The sequence below is a fragment of the Dermacentor andersoni genome, chromosome 3 (assembly GCF_023375885.2).
Source record: "Dermacentor andersoni chromosome 3, qqDerAnde1_hic_scaffold, whole genome shotgun sequence".
Lineage (NCBI taxonomy): Eukaryota > Metazoa > Arthropoda > Arachnida > Ixodida > Ixodidae > Dermacentor > Dermacentor andersoni.
The window spans coordinates 145,163,471-145,179,609 of record NC_092816.1 but is presented as its reverse complement, the minus strand read 5'-3'; the positions used below and the strand labels follow the sequence as shown (position 1 = coordinate 145,179,609).

The 16,139-nt window shown below is 44.8% G+C and overlaps 1 protein-coding gene across 1 annotated transcript in view; it reads right to left on the bottom strand.

Moving 5' to 3' along the window:
* LOC126525091 (lysosomal alpha-glucosidase-like) overlaps positions 1 to 16,139 on the bottom strand; it is a 90,444-nt gene that overhangs the window by 24,257 nt on the left and 50,048 nt on the right. The window contains exons 16-21 of the mRNA XM_072287323.1: positions 14,955 to 15,094; positions 10,539 to 10,623; positions 9,316 to 9,372; positions 7,365 to 7,483; positions 5,110 to 5,198; positions 1,876 to 1,928 (exon numbers count right to left, since the gene is read on the bottom strand). Of these exons, the coding sequence (XP_072143424.1) occupies positions 1,876 to 1,928; positions 5,110 to 5,198; positions 7,365 to 7,483; positions 9,316 to 9,372; positions 10,539 to 10,623; positions 14,955 to 15,094 (543 nt within the window). The remainder of the gene's footprint in view (positions 1 to 1,875; positions 1,929 to 5,109; positions 5,199 to 7,364; positions 7,484 to 9,315; positions 9,373 to 10,538; positions 10,624 to 14,954; positions 15,095 to 16,139) is intronic.

Here is a 16,139-nt window from a genome sequence, read left to right as displayed (position 1 = left end):
GCTTTGGGAAATATTGTTGGAAATTTCAGATTAGTAGTGACGATTGGACTGGATGTTTAACAGAACGGTTCGCCGACGGAGCCTCAGCCATTTTCTGTACACGTCGTAGAAGCAATGACTAGTCTCATAGAACATCAAAAACGGACGCTCGACTTCTGTTCTACGAAGTACAGTGCTTCTCGAGACCTCTTTTTATCAGCACTGCAATATTGCGTAGGCAGCGGCACCATCTATTGGCTGTATGCTTTCACCGCCATGCTGGCTTGGGTGAACGCAGCGTGTTCTATGCCACGTATATGCGCTCGGCGGTGCTTGCGGTTGTTTTCAGCCTCACGAGATCTACTTAGCGTGACGTGGCGTATCCTACATTATAGGCGATTATGTGCGATCTAATGAAGTGACTTAACTTCAGATTTAGCTACCAGCAGCCGGTGAGGTGGACAGAGCATCCATCGCGATATGCATGCATGTTTAAGCCTAAATTCAGCCTTGGCGGTAGGTTGCGTATTTCTGAAAAGTTGTTTTATGAATGTGCCCCTACTGCAACATTTGCCCTGCACTTATAAGCCGTGGCTTAGCATTAATTAGTAGTTGAGAAACGTACGCGACGAACGTACCAGCCTGGGTAGCAGCCTGGGGGCTTCAGAATAAGTTCTGCTGTTTGCTTTTACAAGCGTTCAAATACCTATTTGTAGATACATTGCGCGACTACCTCGTTTATTGGACAGCGTTTTCGCCCCCGAATACAACAGTTTTGGTTAGTATTAGCAGTACACCGTACTGTGTGAATCCCACTTGTCGAACTGCCAAGCGGTCGAGCCAATGCCAAAGCTTATGTTTCATGTTGGCTTACCAACCGCAGTGATCACTGTGTTGAGCCACCGCATCTCTTTCATACAGGACGCCAACGTAGACATGGCATAGTAGACTTGAAATGCGTAAAAACAATGCCGCTGGCTGGTTGAAATGTTACATCACAATCGGCGCTTGCATGTTTCGGGGTTGGGTCGGGTTGGCCGTTCATAGAGCACGTATATTTCAGTTCCCACGCGAAGCAAAGATAGTGAGAAAGTTTTAAATTGGACTGTGGCGATTTAGAAACGCCGCTTCCTTTCGTCGGGAGAAAACTACCACAGCCAAAATAGTTCACAACATGTACACAAACTACTTCTGATGACGCACGTCGCATGTTTGCGCTGCCAAGAGTACAATTTCCGCATACTGTCGTTACTGTTGCATGCGAAGGCTACGCAATAGTTATCCGACGACCTTGTAGGAACTGACACCTCGTAAATGTTTCGCGGGACAAGCTGAAGCATCGATAAATGGTTCTGCACCATGCCATGACAATAGATTCAAGCAGGACAGTGCTGGATGGGACATGCTTAAGAGGAGGATAGGCTCGCCGCGCGCCGGTTTGCAGGCCTTTCCTCCTCGTCCGATGCAAAGGCCTCAGACTGCCTGTGCCGTTGCCTATCAGCAATTAAAAAACATGAAAAAATATGTAGGAATAAAACACAAGAAAAAGTAAGAACGAAACTACACCTACCGCAATATTGCGAGGTAATCAGAATGAACGAGTCATTAAAAATTGCGACATTTCGTGGTTTTCTGAAAACATTAAAACGGGCAGGGTCTTCCGAGGCCTCTACCTAGCAAAGTCTCTTATATATGAACTTGTAGTTCCATCTGTCGTTTTTGGATTAACAATATTTCTGAACTCTTTCTGTAGTCTAACGATAATCTAGATCTAAACTTCGCCAGCGCGACTAAAGGTAGTCCTTTTGGCTAATAAAGTGGCTCGTATGTAACATCAGTTTGCCACCCCTGTGGTATAAGTTACATACTTAGGTGTCACCCGTAAGCGTCACTTACCTTGGTTAAAGTGAAGTTGAGGCGTATAGCTGGCGCTTTTGTGATGTCTTCATCTGAAAAACAACACAGAATTCAGCATATTAGCAAATGCAGCGTTTAGGTCAGGAAACATGCTAACCTTTATTAAATCTAGTTTTCACTTCTACTCGAGCTCACTTCTACTAAACACCAAAACGTCAGCACCCTGGGGAAGTATTCACTGTTTGGAAAGACGAGAATCGTCATTCGTGATATACGTCCCAGGTTAAGTCATCAATAGGAGAAAAATGCTCAAACCATTGAGGAGTACATTTCACAAAGTACTCAAAAACGCCACACGCAGCGTGTAAAGCACCCCAGTGAATTCAAACTTCAAAAATTGATGCCACGATTCTGAAAGGTACACGTGCATTCTCCCAAGTTTAGTGTTATTGACTTCACGTGCAAGGAAACACTTGCGTAGGAAGCGCATATTTTCCTAAAACCACGGAACCATAACAGGACAGCCGGTTGATTGTCGTTTCCACGTACTTTTTTTATTACAATAGCCATTATACGGACACTCCAAACGAATTTTCGCAGTCATCACGCCGTATGCGTCGCTGTTTGGTTTCCAATATATTTAGGTATGTGTATCCTATATTTGCTTATCCGTGCCGTATAAGCGGGCTCTATTGTTGCACTATTCGACAAATAAGGTTGCTTATAATAGTTCTAACGCTCTTTTATAAATTATTCCTGTGAATTTCGAGACTGCCAGCCAACAAAGAAGTGACATGAAACGTAACATTCACAGCGCATACTTTTTCTTTTAAATTTTGCTCAGAGCTCCCCTTGTGCGCTGTAACGTAAAGCTATTCCCAGCTGTTCCCTCCATGATCGGTCAAAATTTTCAGGACACCCGCCCCCTTGGGCCTGTCTGTCACGTGAAGTCACAAAAACAGCAAAGCTCCCCGCCTGATATGACGTGTACACACTGATTATGCATGGTTGGACCATACAAACAAAACGGAAAAATAATTATTTTCTATTCTGCATCTCCTTTGCCATTTGGCCTCCGCTATTAGTCAAGAGCTCTCGGACTAGGTCCAATTAGCCACTCTATCACTTGATGTCGCAAAACTGCGAAAACTCTCCCCGCCAAAGCGGTGTGTACTCGTTAATGATGCAATAATATTCCTAACAAAAATGAATTTTTTTTTCGGAATAGTCGGAGACTAGACAGAACAACACAAAGGAATAATTTATGTTTTCCTACCAATCATGCGGACACTGTCTACTAGGACCTGCGCGGCAAATTGAATTTATTCGCTCGGTCAACATCGCTCGGTCAACACTTCTCCGTTGAGGATCGCTTTTAACGTCGCCTGTAACGTTCCGTAGCACGCCGCCACGATTTTTGACCAGCTACCACAAGCTATGTAAAGGGAAGCGGACCAATCGCAGACGCCGGCACCACCCGCCTCATCCGGTTATCCGTTTTCACTGCAGTAGCTCCGCCCCTCCGTATCCTTCTCCACCGCTGCGGGCTCGTCGCCCCTTGTCAGCCAGCAGGATAAGAAACTGGCCGGTGCGCGCCGTCGTTTGTGACGTAACTGAAGAGTGTCACATTTGATAGACCTTGTACGCAGACGCGTGGTCGATGACGCTGCCTCCTCTCGTTGCCAAGCACGGTCAACCGTTATCAACCGTACTCCGGCCATGACGGCGTATGGCGCGGACGCGCGGGCCCTAGCTTGAAATCGATCTGCGATGGCGACGCAGTGTGCCGCGTGCTGACAGATTCGTTTGCGCTGTGTTCTCTCCGCTTAGTTCGCGTTGAAGCGAGAGGCAGCACGGAGGCGAATTCGTTCGCTGCTGCGGGCACTGTCTTGAGGGCGACCATGATGGACAGACGGACAGACGGAGGGACGGACGGACGGGTTTCTTCGCTGTGCAGGCACAGAAGTGCTTAAGTATTTAAAGCCTGTCAAGATAGGTAGTGTTATTCGTTCTGAAAGCGAACAAAAGTAACCACCCATAAACAAAGACAGCGTTTGACTGATCGGTTCAATCAACGCAGCAGATCACCGCCCGATGCTTCCGTCGGCGGCTACGTAAATTTGACGTCAGGCGATTGGAATAGCTTTATATTAGGGCCTCTAATGTCCTTCCCATCGCGAAATGATCATGGTGGCTTTGCTCATAATTATTCTACAGCGATGACACAAAGCGCACTGCCCGGGGGCGATTTACTGCTGCACAGAAATTTTCAGCGTGGGTAAAATATACGCAAATTCGGCAATATTACTGGGGCTTGTTGGCAATAAACTACGGGCAAATTGGCAATGGGTCATCGTTCTTCCCGTTAAAGAAAATCTAGGTTGTGTGAGTAGCATGTGGTTTCCAGTTTTTATGTGGCACAAAATTCAACAGCTACAGAAATAATAAAACCGCATGTTTAATTTTTTTCTTAAAGGAAGGGCAGGGATGGGGGGGGGGGGGGGGATCGGTGTGCACGAAAACACGCTCACAATCGCAAATAACAATAGCAATCAGCTGTTCGGCTAGCTTGTTTATTTTGACAGACAGTAAAATTTTTGTGACCCGATCACCAGGGACGTAACAAATTTATCAACAATCCGAGAATCTAACCCTGTAACAGAGTACGTTTATCTCGCGTTTCTTATAGGTTGATCCGTGTGTGACATATATGATTAAAAATTGCGTGACCCATTTCATTATCAACAACCTCTATAAGTGCGGACGACACATTCGTATATTTTAATCTTACTGTGTACCAAATTACTGAAGTCTATTTGTATTTCATTATTTTAATTTGTCTGTATTAAGTCTGAAGATGTGAAGCGCGCTTCATTCTCATTGTGAACCCACACAAAATATTCCGAGAGCTGCAGACACTAAACTAATATCGAGTTTCGGGAACTTGAGATGAGGGTGCCAGGATAATTTTTAAACAACACTTTTACGTTTCCATCAAATATTTTATATCTGCTTTATGTTTTTCCATGAACATGCAAATATATTGTGAAATGTAAAGGCTGCAGATGCACAGATTATGGAAGTTTATCCTTGCAATGCGAGCATTTGCCCTTGTGCGTCAACTTGGCTCGTCTTCCCCCGCCATAGAAAAAAAAAGCAGTTTTTACGTCACCATCAGAGAATCTGTGAAGACAGAACATAGCTTGGTCGCGCGAAACCTTTTGCATATTTGCAGAAGTGAAAATGGAGCGTAAATAAGATGGAAGTACGTACAGTATGTGATGCCATCGTCCCAGAACAAGAAACCCGTCGCTTCTCCGTTCTGGTCAGGAGAGACGAATAGCTCCAACTTTGTCGCAGTGCTGCAATAAAGAGTTCTTAATATTACTCTCTATAACCAAAATACTTTCCATAGAGGCACGGGTCCTCCTTTGAAACTTTTCATTTTCTTCTGTTTTAACATTTAGTAAGCAGCTGCCAGAACGAGGCAAACGTCGTCCAGAGCCAGGGTATAATTGTTTTATTTCAGAGCACTCACGAAGACAACTCGTCTGTTTTTTTGTCAGAGGACTGGCGAAGACAACTCATCTTATCTAAAGGTTGGCTCCTGTCTAGCGCTTGCCTTGTTCGGCCACTGTTGATCACTTCGTCATAATCTTCCCGTTAGCACTTTGTCTTCTTCCTGTAGCCTGTGGTTCGTTGTTAGATCTGGCGGTCTAGCTGCTTCAAACAAGCGTGCGTCAATCGTAGCCAGGCGCATCCTGCACATGCAATAGAGGTGGCCATTTCTCGAGAGTATCTCAGAACGAAATGGCTGAATGTCGTCTTCATTTATTGCTCTCGTGACTGTTGGGATCGAACCTAGGCTACGCTTGCACAGCTGCCGTATTTTCTAACCATTAGGCCACAGTCCCACTTGCATACTTGTGCCCTCTCAGTGCCAAGTAGCGCTTCGAGATGGTCTTTGCGTGTTGATAGTGATAATGAGCTTCACAGTATGGTACCTGCTCACAACGGCAAATCGACCAGGAAGTCGGCGGTACATTTAAAATAAATAAGAAGGAACTAAAGAATGCAAGGCGTCTTAGGAGTCGTCGCATTGTGTAAGAGAGCACAAGCGCACGCGCTGGTTTCCGCCAGACACGCAGGAGTGAAGTGGACAAATGTATAGCATTTCATTATCCATTTCACGACAGTGTATCGCTTCACATAGATTTCAAAATGTGCGCTAGATATGCTTTTTTTTTTTTAGTAAGCCACCTGAATTCAGAATGTTCATTGCTGCGAGTTGCCTCTAGTCTACTCCATCTTGCTTTCCGCGATTTCAATGTGTCGAGAAAAGTATGTGTAGCAGCCCTCAACACGATAACGAAACAAATGATCAGAGCAGAAAGCGATCGATAAGCTTCACTTTTTTAAATATTTCTAACGACTTTCACAGATACATAGATTCAGCTTCCGAAGGTAAAGTTAAATGAAATTGTGGTATTTAAGATCCCCTAACTGCAGAAAGCGCTAAATGATAGATGCTGTAGAGCAGTGTTGTCGATTCATTTTGGTCACCTGGGATTATTTAACGTGTCACCCTTCGCATGGTACAAGGACGTTTCTCTTTATTGTTTTTTTTTTTTTTTTTTTGCGCTCCCTCCCCATCGTAATGTGACCGCCACAACTGCTACCGAAGGCGCGACTCATGTTGACCAAGAAAGTCGAAGCAGTTAAGTACGAATACGAATATTGGAAACTTTCCGTTAACGAGTCGAATAGCCACAATTGAAAATGCGAATGTTTTTAGAACGCTTTTCGAATTGTTGAGAAGGTGAACTGTGCCAAAGCAAAGGTAACATTGGAACAAGTACGGAAAAAAGACGGTAAATATTCAGCCCCATGAGCAGAGCATAGACTTAAAGCATGAGAATTTGCGTAGTAGAGCAGGCTACGTCGCTTAAGCAGCAGTACATTACAGGCTATACAGCGATCCTTCGCGCTTACCGAAGAGTCCTGGGCATGTGAAGGAACCACTTGTTGGCTCTTAATGCCCCGTTTGTGCATTTAATAAACAATGCTTCCCAACGTACTATGTAATGATAGAAACTTACTAACTTTAAGAATATTAGGACATGGACATCGCTTTGTAATATTTCTGAAAACGGGTATTTATTCTTCCAAAACAATTCGATATTCGATTGGATTCAATTCGCTTATGGCATTATTCGATTCGTATTCCATACGGTCTGAAAACCACTATTTGCACATATCTTAACTGAAGGCGTACTTTGGGCTGACGACTCCGGCACGCTTTCAATGCGAGAAAAATCACTCGTTCTCATTTTAAACACACACACACACACATAGCTTCGCTGATGGATGCAGTTATGTGCAGCTGAACAGGAAACTTTAGACGAAGCGATTTTTCTATTAGCTGTGCTTGGATACACAACTGTATAGATAACAAGGCTAGTGCTAACCTACAGCGGTGAACGTATCTTTACTCGCGTGGCACCCCCCATAAAGCTCTCGGCACTCACCTGCTTCGGTCGTCGACGGGACGAAGCAAGGGAATTATGGAGCCGCCTTTGACGTGCAAGGGGACCTTGTCTCCGTCTAGTGTGACGTATCCTCCACGATGTAGATTGATTGCTTCACCCTGCAGTTAAGAAAACATTCAGCGATTAGGCTTAGGAGGCATGCACGAAATCTACTGCTTGTATGTCCGTGAGATTGCTACAAACGCGTTGTCGAAATTAGTTTTGCAGCCTAATTTATTCGTCTCTTGCATTTTTTTCTTTCTTTTTTGGTGCTTGGATAAAATGCAGTGTATATCTTTGATCAGACCCATTACGTGTCTCCAAGAAGTGCCTGTCAGAGAAGGGGAAATTTACGGGCGTAATAATTAGCCGTTACAAAATAAGGAGAGGAGTGCATTGTTGCAGTTCTTGGTTAGTCGTGCCGCACGAAAGTCGTTATTTAGAAAGGCTGGTGGAAAGAAACGAAGCGCTCACTCTCAGCTTGAGCATTGATTAATTAAAAACTGAAAGACTAGCTACCTTGATCACTACCTACACTTGATCATACCAGGGTACGTTTACCTAGGTGGTGGTAACAACTTAATTTAGATTCTGCTCAGTTATGATCTGGCAGGCCCGAGTCCTAGGATGGTCCCTGACGAGGAGCGACCCTTTCGGCCCAGGCTCATACCTAGGTACGTTTATACAAGTGATAGATGATGAATATGTACCTACTTTTGTGTATTTCCCAAAGCACAATGACTACTTGTGTTTAATTATTTATCGCGCGCATTACATAAAACGTGTTGTATTTGAAACATGCCTTTATTAATTTTCGTTTGGTGCATCCACGTGTTGCAATATATGCAGTGCATTCTATATATCTTGAGTTAAGGAGTCGACACTTATGTGTGCGCTGCCTTCTTTTTCTTTTTTTTTTGTCTCTCTGTGTGTGTAGCGCCAGTATTCAAGAATTACATCAACTGCTCATCATCAACTCAAGTGCGCGCGTGTGGCGCGGCGAACAACCAGTGACAAAAAAAAGAGAAAGATTGGTGGGATTCGGCATGAGCTCACAGAAAGCGGCACCTCGGTGAACAGCCAATAACGACAACGCACAGGTTCTTGAAGAGGGGGAGAATAGAAGCAAGAAAAGGTGGGCTTTTTGAAGACTGCCGCTGGGCTGCGTGGAAGCAGCGAGCCTGTCGGGCTGCGGTCCCGAGCTTCAAAGCTTAAGCGACGACCCGCCCCTCCATCCTACCTCTAGCCTGTAGCCTTTGCTGGTCCTGCAAAGATGAGACTGAAGGCAAGAGCTTCACCCGCCCCTCCTGCAACACCTTGGCTGAGCTGCGGATAATCCTCAGGAGGTAAGCCGCGATTTATCATCCCGCGACCGACGCTCTGCTGCTGCGACGACGCATGTCCCGTATTAGTGACCGGTCACGGACCTTACACTTGTCTTTTTTTAATGATTGCTTATTTGTCTGAGAACATTTAGAGCTGTCTGTACGTTTGTATTACTCTTGGATTCTTATGTAGTTCACTTGTATGTGTGAAGGTTTGTTTTAATTAGATGTCCATGTTTCGTTAACAGCACATTTACTTGCATCCTTTCCCCCACGGGGTCGCGCCTCCATAGTGACCAGAATAACTCGAACAGTGCAAGTCTAAATACATTTTGGGGTAAACGCCACATCCCCCCCCCCCCATAACCTAGGCAAACCAAACAATAACAATATTTAGGTTCACGCCAAACCTATTCTTATCTACAAGCAAAAGTGCAGCACCGGCTACCAAGGAAAATCAATCTTTATTCTTTCTTTAACTTGTTTCTTAGTTCTTATTGTTTCTTATTTTTGATTTCTTGTTTTCTTCATATCAGTAATATCACATATAGCGGCATCCTTCGTTATCGACTTTTACTTAGGAGTAATATAGTTATAGGTTATTCACTAGGACTCTGTCGTTTTACCGTGTGGAGGTCGCACCACTGGCCTGCTGGAAAGTACGCCTCCACTGAGGGATCGTCCTGCGGAGGAAATCAGTCATCTTCGGAAAAAAAACAGTAAGGGCACAACACTTGGCATAAACAAATACGACTAGCTTAGAACCTCGCCATAAGGATATAGGCGATGTCGTCTCTAGTAGCTATCGACTTTGCACAGCGACATTGAGAAGTTTACAGCCTGTGTTCTTGGCGCTGTTCCAACAAAGACTGCCGTTACACAGGCTCTGTGGAAGCTAAACCATATGGCTGATATAGCTACAAATGCAGCTGGATACTGGATATTTCCAGCACTTTTGAGAAAACAAAAAAAGAAACAGAACGGAAGAAACGCTATGCAGGTCAATACTCCTATACAGTCATGTTTACTTTCGTTAAAGATAACAAGTGCTGGATATATACAATATTGTTTCCCAACTTTATTGGCTTCCATCCTACTTTGCTTTTGTTTTTGTCACCTTCACAGTCAGTGTACATAATGCACGAGCACGTTCTCAAATTCTATATAAATCGTAACCACTTCTTCCTCAAGGATAAAACTTTCGGTGCTAGCACGGCTCTATTTTTTCTCGTACACTACAACTTTGAGATTTCATCGTGATATGCAACAGTGAAATGATTTTAAAAAGCGGTCATAGAAGGCAGTGTCCTGGTCGTCCTAAACACTGATGCCAGATCGTGAGCTCGAAATGTCGCTACTGAATGGCAGAAATGTGCATTCGTATACATAATCCACACCCAATTTACAGAAGTAATCAAGAAAGTAACAGAACTTGGGACAAATTTTTAACAGACTACCTGCACATCGTCTTGCTCTGTATATCGGCACATGATGCGGGCTCCAATGATGAATAGGAAGCAGCTGTATTGCATTCTGGCATGGCAAAGGCCACGGAATTACGAAATCGACCTGGTAAAGTCCGTTTAGCGTAATGCGACAGCGTTGACCATCTTGTAGCAATAAGCTCGCCATATGCAAAATAAATAAAGAAGTGCTATAATAGTGGGAAGTGTATAAATAACTCGTCGCAGAAGTAGCCAGCTTGGAACGAACTCTGGCCTTACGGAAGTGAATGGTGATATCCGCAAAGTATAATCCAGAAGCCACCTAACTACACTCTTCGCTCTTAATCCACCAGTTATCAACATGCACCAGAACTACGTAACGACAGGTAAAACTATGAGCATACCTCTTGTACCCTGGGGGAGACGAGGACGGCAGAGCCCCACAGGAACTGGTAGCTGATATTCATCGCGTACAGGTCTGTGGGAAACCTGTTTGCATAAGGAATACAACAGCACATTCACTCCACGGTTTCATGTCAACGACATCAATTGCATGTTTTAGCTCATGCGACTTACATTCCCACGCCGCCTGCATGCACTATGGAGTATGTTTTATCCTCACCAGCCCTACAAAGGACCTGGGGCGCCATAACGTAAAACTATTCCAATATGATTTTATTCCGATCTCCTGACGTCAAATTTCCGTAACCGCCGACGCAAGCATTAGGCGGTGACCAGCAAGGTTGTTTTAACAGACCTATCAAACACTCTCCTCGTTTATAGGAGTCACTTTTGTTTACTTTAAAAACGAATAACATTGCCTACAGTGAGCGGCTTGTGTTATCTAATTGGCTGACAAGAGGCGAGGAGCATGCTCAAGTGAAGAGGGGTTCGATGCGGCTGAGCCAGTACACTGAAAAGCGATAACAGGATGAAGAGGGTTGTACCGGCGTCTGCGATTGGCCCGCTTTCCCTTACTTAGCTTGCGGTGACTGGTCGAAAATCGCGGCAGCATGCAACGGAAGGTTAACAACGCCGCTAAAACGGATCCTAAGCAAAGAAGAGTTGCCAGAGCGAGGTCGTAAACGTGCCCAAAGTGCTACAAAGTGTTACATGGCCACGCATTGTACGCAAATAAACCCATGCTATCCGGTAGGTGCGAGTAGCCAATGACTGAACGATCGGCGGCAACCATCTTTTATTCCCTTCGGAACGGGGCAGCCTGCGGCTATTCAGGAAAAATTCACTTTTGTTCGGCATATTAATGCATCTTTAACGCGTACACGTCACTCTGACGCGGTGAGTTTTCGCGGTTATGTGACATCGCGGAACAGGCAGGTGAAGTGGGTGCAGCACGAAAACTTTTGACCAATAGCCAAGCGTTAACGGCTGAAAGGCGTCGAATCATAAATAATATTTTTTTTTGTTCCGCCCAATGTTGCATAATCAGTGTGTACGCGTCATATCAGATGGGGAGCGATCGCGGTTTTCGTGACGTCGCGTGACAGACAGGCGAAGTGTTGGTGGTTCAAAAAATTTTTGACCAATCGTGGAGGGCTGATTGCAGAATTGGAATATAAAAGTTTGGAATAGCTTTACTTTATAGCGCCCCTGATGATCAGTAACATCAAGAAAGATCCAAAGACTCGGAATTGATAGTGGTGACAGAAGCAGATGAATTGCACGGGCCTGTTAGTTCTAGGAGAGGAAAACAAACGCACTCTGTAAGCGAATCAAAGCCTGCGATAAGACTTTCGCTATAAGGAGTTGTGAACGTGTGTGATAGGGACTGTGAATCAGGTAGACAGTTCTAATTTATACATATAAATTGAAGAGGTGGCTCCAAAGGGTCTCTACGGTGCTATATGTACAACGCTCCTTATGATTTTAATACTATAAAGCGCGAAGCACAATTTCATTGTACGCGCATGGGCTCTGACGCTATGGAAAAGGACTCAGCGTCTTTCGGTCGTCACGCGAAAATCAACCGCCGTGGTACCGTAGTTTACTTTTGCTGTACACAAGGTCGTGGTTCAACTTTCGGTCGCAACGGCCGCATAGCAATGTAATCGCAATGGCAACGTTTGTGTACCGTACTTAGGTGCATACTGAAGATCAGTGGTCATGATGAAGTGCTTGGCTTCCCCACTAAGCCTGGCAACGTTCTTTATTTAATCAGAAGCTGCGAGCCCACTTCGCCCAAAGGAGTAACTGAGGTGAAAGCTAGCGTGCGTGACATCTCAGCCACGGCGTACCTCAAAACGGTGGGTTCATGCTAAAGCTAGGGATCTCATGACACTGTTAGAACTTGGTATCTAGGGCGCCATAACGTAAAGCTATTCCAAACTTGTCCATTCCTGTTGTGCAATTAACCATCCACGATTGGTCAAACATTTTTCCGGCTATCACTCACTTCACCTGTCGGTCATGCGACGTCACGAAAACCGCGAAAAGGCCCCATTCGATTAGCGATGTTCACACTGATTATGCAAAATTAGACCAAACTAAACAAAAGTAATTATTCCTGATTCGACGCCTTTTTCGCCGTTAGCCCTCTGCTGTCGACTAAACGTTTTCGGGCTGCGCCAACTTCGGCTGTCTGTTTCGCGACGTCACAAAACCGCAAAATCTCACCGCGTCAAAATTACGTGCACGCGCTAAAGACGCAACAATATGCCGAACAAAACTGCTTTTTTTTTTCTGAATAGCCGGAACGGCCCCATTCTGGAAAGAATAGAAGATAGCTGCCTGCCGAACGCTACGGCACGGGCTACTCAAAGCTGCCGGGGAACATGGATTTACTTGCGTATAATGAAAAAAATCATTTTTTTTTTTTTTGCGTGGCACTATAACGTTATCGAGCCCTTTAGGCACCTATACGACATCGCTCTGCCAGCTGTTTCTTCCTGTTGCTCAATTCTGGTGGCATAATTAACGTTCCGTTGCTCGCCGCCGCGATTTTGGACCAGCCATCGCAAGCTAAGAAAGGGGAAACGGACCAACCGCAGACGCTGGCACCACGCTCCTCATCCCGTTATCAACTTTCACTGTGCTGGCTGGGTTCCATCGAAACTCTCTCCCGTTGAGCGTGCTCCTCGACTCTTGTCAGCAAATTAGATCAGAAAAACTACTATACTGCTAATGCTACCCGCTTTAAAACCAAAAAGAAGTGGCTTCCTATAAACGAAGAGCGCATTTGATTGGACTTTTGAAACAACACTATGACTTCAGGAGATAGGAATAAAAAGAGATTCGATTAGTTTTACGTTATAGGGCCCCTATTGTGTATTTGCACGGTGCACCAATATGACAGTAAACACCAGATTTTTGCTTAAACTTAGTAATTTTGTTTGTTTCTCAGCTAAAATAAAAATAGGTTGATAAGCTGGATGCATCAACATGCGAACTACATGGTTAACCGCCGTAATTAGGGTTCCGCTTTGTACATTTGTAAAAATCAACCTTTGAGCAGTGAGCAAGTGTGCCCTTTCATATTGGTGCAGAGTGTACAGACTGCGTTATGTTTGAATGTTTGACTTGCTTACGTTGTTCTTTTTCCACTGAGGATATGTAGGCGAAAAACGAGATAAGTACGTTGAAAGAATAACCGGCTACCTCGGAGTAAAAACGACGGACGAACACTTTAGGGGCACTGAACGTTCCCATTCTTTGAAACTGTTTCGCCATCTAGTGCGTTTTGCCTCGCTTTGGATTGCCTTTGAGTACAACATAACCCTTAACGTGCACCTTAGGCTAGGCTAGGTGTAAGACTAGCATATTCAAGTGCTTTCGCAAAAGGCTTATTTTGCCATTTTACAATATGTGCCGCCTTCAATAACTGGATGCCAAGTCCACTGAGAAGCTCGTAAATGAAAAACAACTGAAAGGTGACCGTTTCTGCAGTGCCATGACAATGATAGCAATGAAGCAATAGAACAAAACGTCCCCATATGCACTTAGTGGAGTGGAACGCTCGTTGAAGACGTTTAGTGTAATACAGCACCACCACACACTGTTGTAAATGCGTCCAAACAAATTCCGATGTGCGCCACGCAATAAAGCGTTTTCCCTACATCGAGCGAACAAATTAGTGGGCTGCATAGGATTACTGAGCCACTGGACACTAATATGGAAAATTGAACTTCACATGCTCGTTGAAATACGGGTGTGTCTAGGCAATAACGATGGTTGTCATGCAGAGTAATCACTCGAAGGGTTACCACTATAAAATCAGTCTTTCTCCCCGTAGATTTCAAAAACCGTTGTCATTCATTGCAGCATTCGAACAAACGATCGAATACTTGATAACTTCGGATAATGAATTCCGGAATCGAATGACAAGGTCTACTTGCAAAGTATTCAAAAGTTTGAGAATTAGTACATCCCTACTCATATTTCTTGATCCTTCCCGTCGTGCCCTTATCTATCTTTTTTTTATTTTTTTGTCATCATTCTTTCCACTTTTCTCCTTCTCAGTACAATATATCCAACCAGCGATATGTGATGGTTAACCTTTGCTTAACCTGATAATTCTCATTCACTGCGTCCTTCCTTCTGTACATATTTCGCTAACTCGGCTAGGTATTCATTCAACATGGCGTTCAATGAGAGACACACAAATTAATACAAATAAGATATGACAGTCGGAGAATCTGTCTTGTTTGCATCTCCCTTGTCTCGTTGCCTGCGTATTGCGCAATGTTGAACTCATATCGTGGCATTCAGTTTAATGCGAAAAAGAAATAACAAGCTCCTATGTGGGGCTCTGATCTTGGACAGCACTCACAACAGCTTTCTTCTCACTTTTCTTCAGTACTCACTCGTAAAATGGTGCTCGCAGGACGGCACCGCCGGTCAAGTGTGCCTCGTAGAAGACGGTGTACATGTACGGCAACAAAAGCTTTCGGGCAGCGAGAGAGTCCGCTGACGCGTTCATGAGCCATGTCGTCACGTCATCTGCCTGGAGAAAAAGAAAACGTTGGATCGCAGTTGGTGATATGAAAGGATTGCTGATATGATATATGATATGATATGCTGATATTAGTTGCTGATATGAAAAAGAAAGGATCGCAGTTGCTGATATGGTCAAATGTGGAACCCCGGGACGCCGCGCTCGAGTGCAAATTATGGAATGCTTTTACGAGCGAAAACGCATGGATTAGTGAAACAAGCAGCGCATAAGTGGGCCTTGCATGGAGCGCGCTTGAGCGACGCTGCCTCCAATCATCAAGAAGAGCAGAAGGAACACGCATGTGAATTATTAATAAACCAATATCGGACAACCTCAGTAGCTTCCGCGCGTTCTGCCATCCCATAATTGATTTTTACTGCGATAGCAATTATAGACATTCCAGGCGCATTGTCGCCGTCGCCGTGACTGTGAAGTTCCGCATAAAGTCGCAGGGCGATAAATGCGTCGCGAGCAGCCGTGTGCTGTAAGTGCGAGTGAAAGCGTACGTGTATAAGCCGGCGATCGCGGCTCAACCTCGCGCATGCAAGCGAGGAATGCGGGGAGGAAGCGCGCCCTCTTCAGTCGCGCGCAAGGATGCGGGGGGAAGGTGACGCATTCTACAATGGACGTCCCGAGCCACTGCATCTTGAAAGCCATCTGCGACGGGCAAAGAGTCCGCCATGCGCTCTGTTTTCGCAGCTTAGGTCGCGTCTATGCGACCTACTCGCTCGCTACTGCTGCCACGCTTCCTTACTCGAGCGTTTTGATAGCGAGTTTCCCCGATCATCGAGTGATATGTGTTCATGTTTGCGTGTGCGCGCGGGACACCATGCTTCTTAACTTACTTAGTATGCCTATGTTTACAAATTTCCATCGCCGATAATTCTACCATCTTTACTTCTTTTAGCTAGGTGTCCACTAATTTGCTATCCCAATGGATGATTTGCGTTTCAGGCGAAACTGCGACATTAAAAACAGACGTGTCGAAACTAATCCCCATCTTCTCCAGTGTTTTCACTGATGGTTTGGAAAGAAAGAGGTCAGGATGAGGACA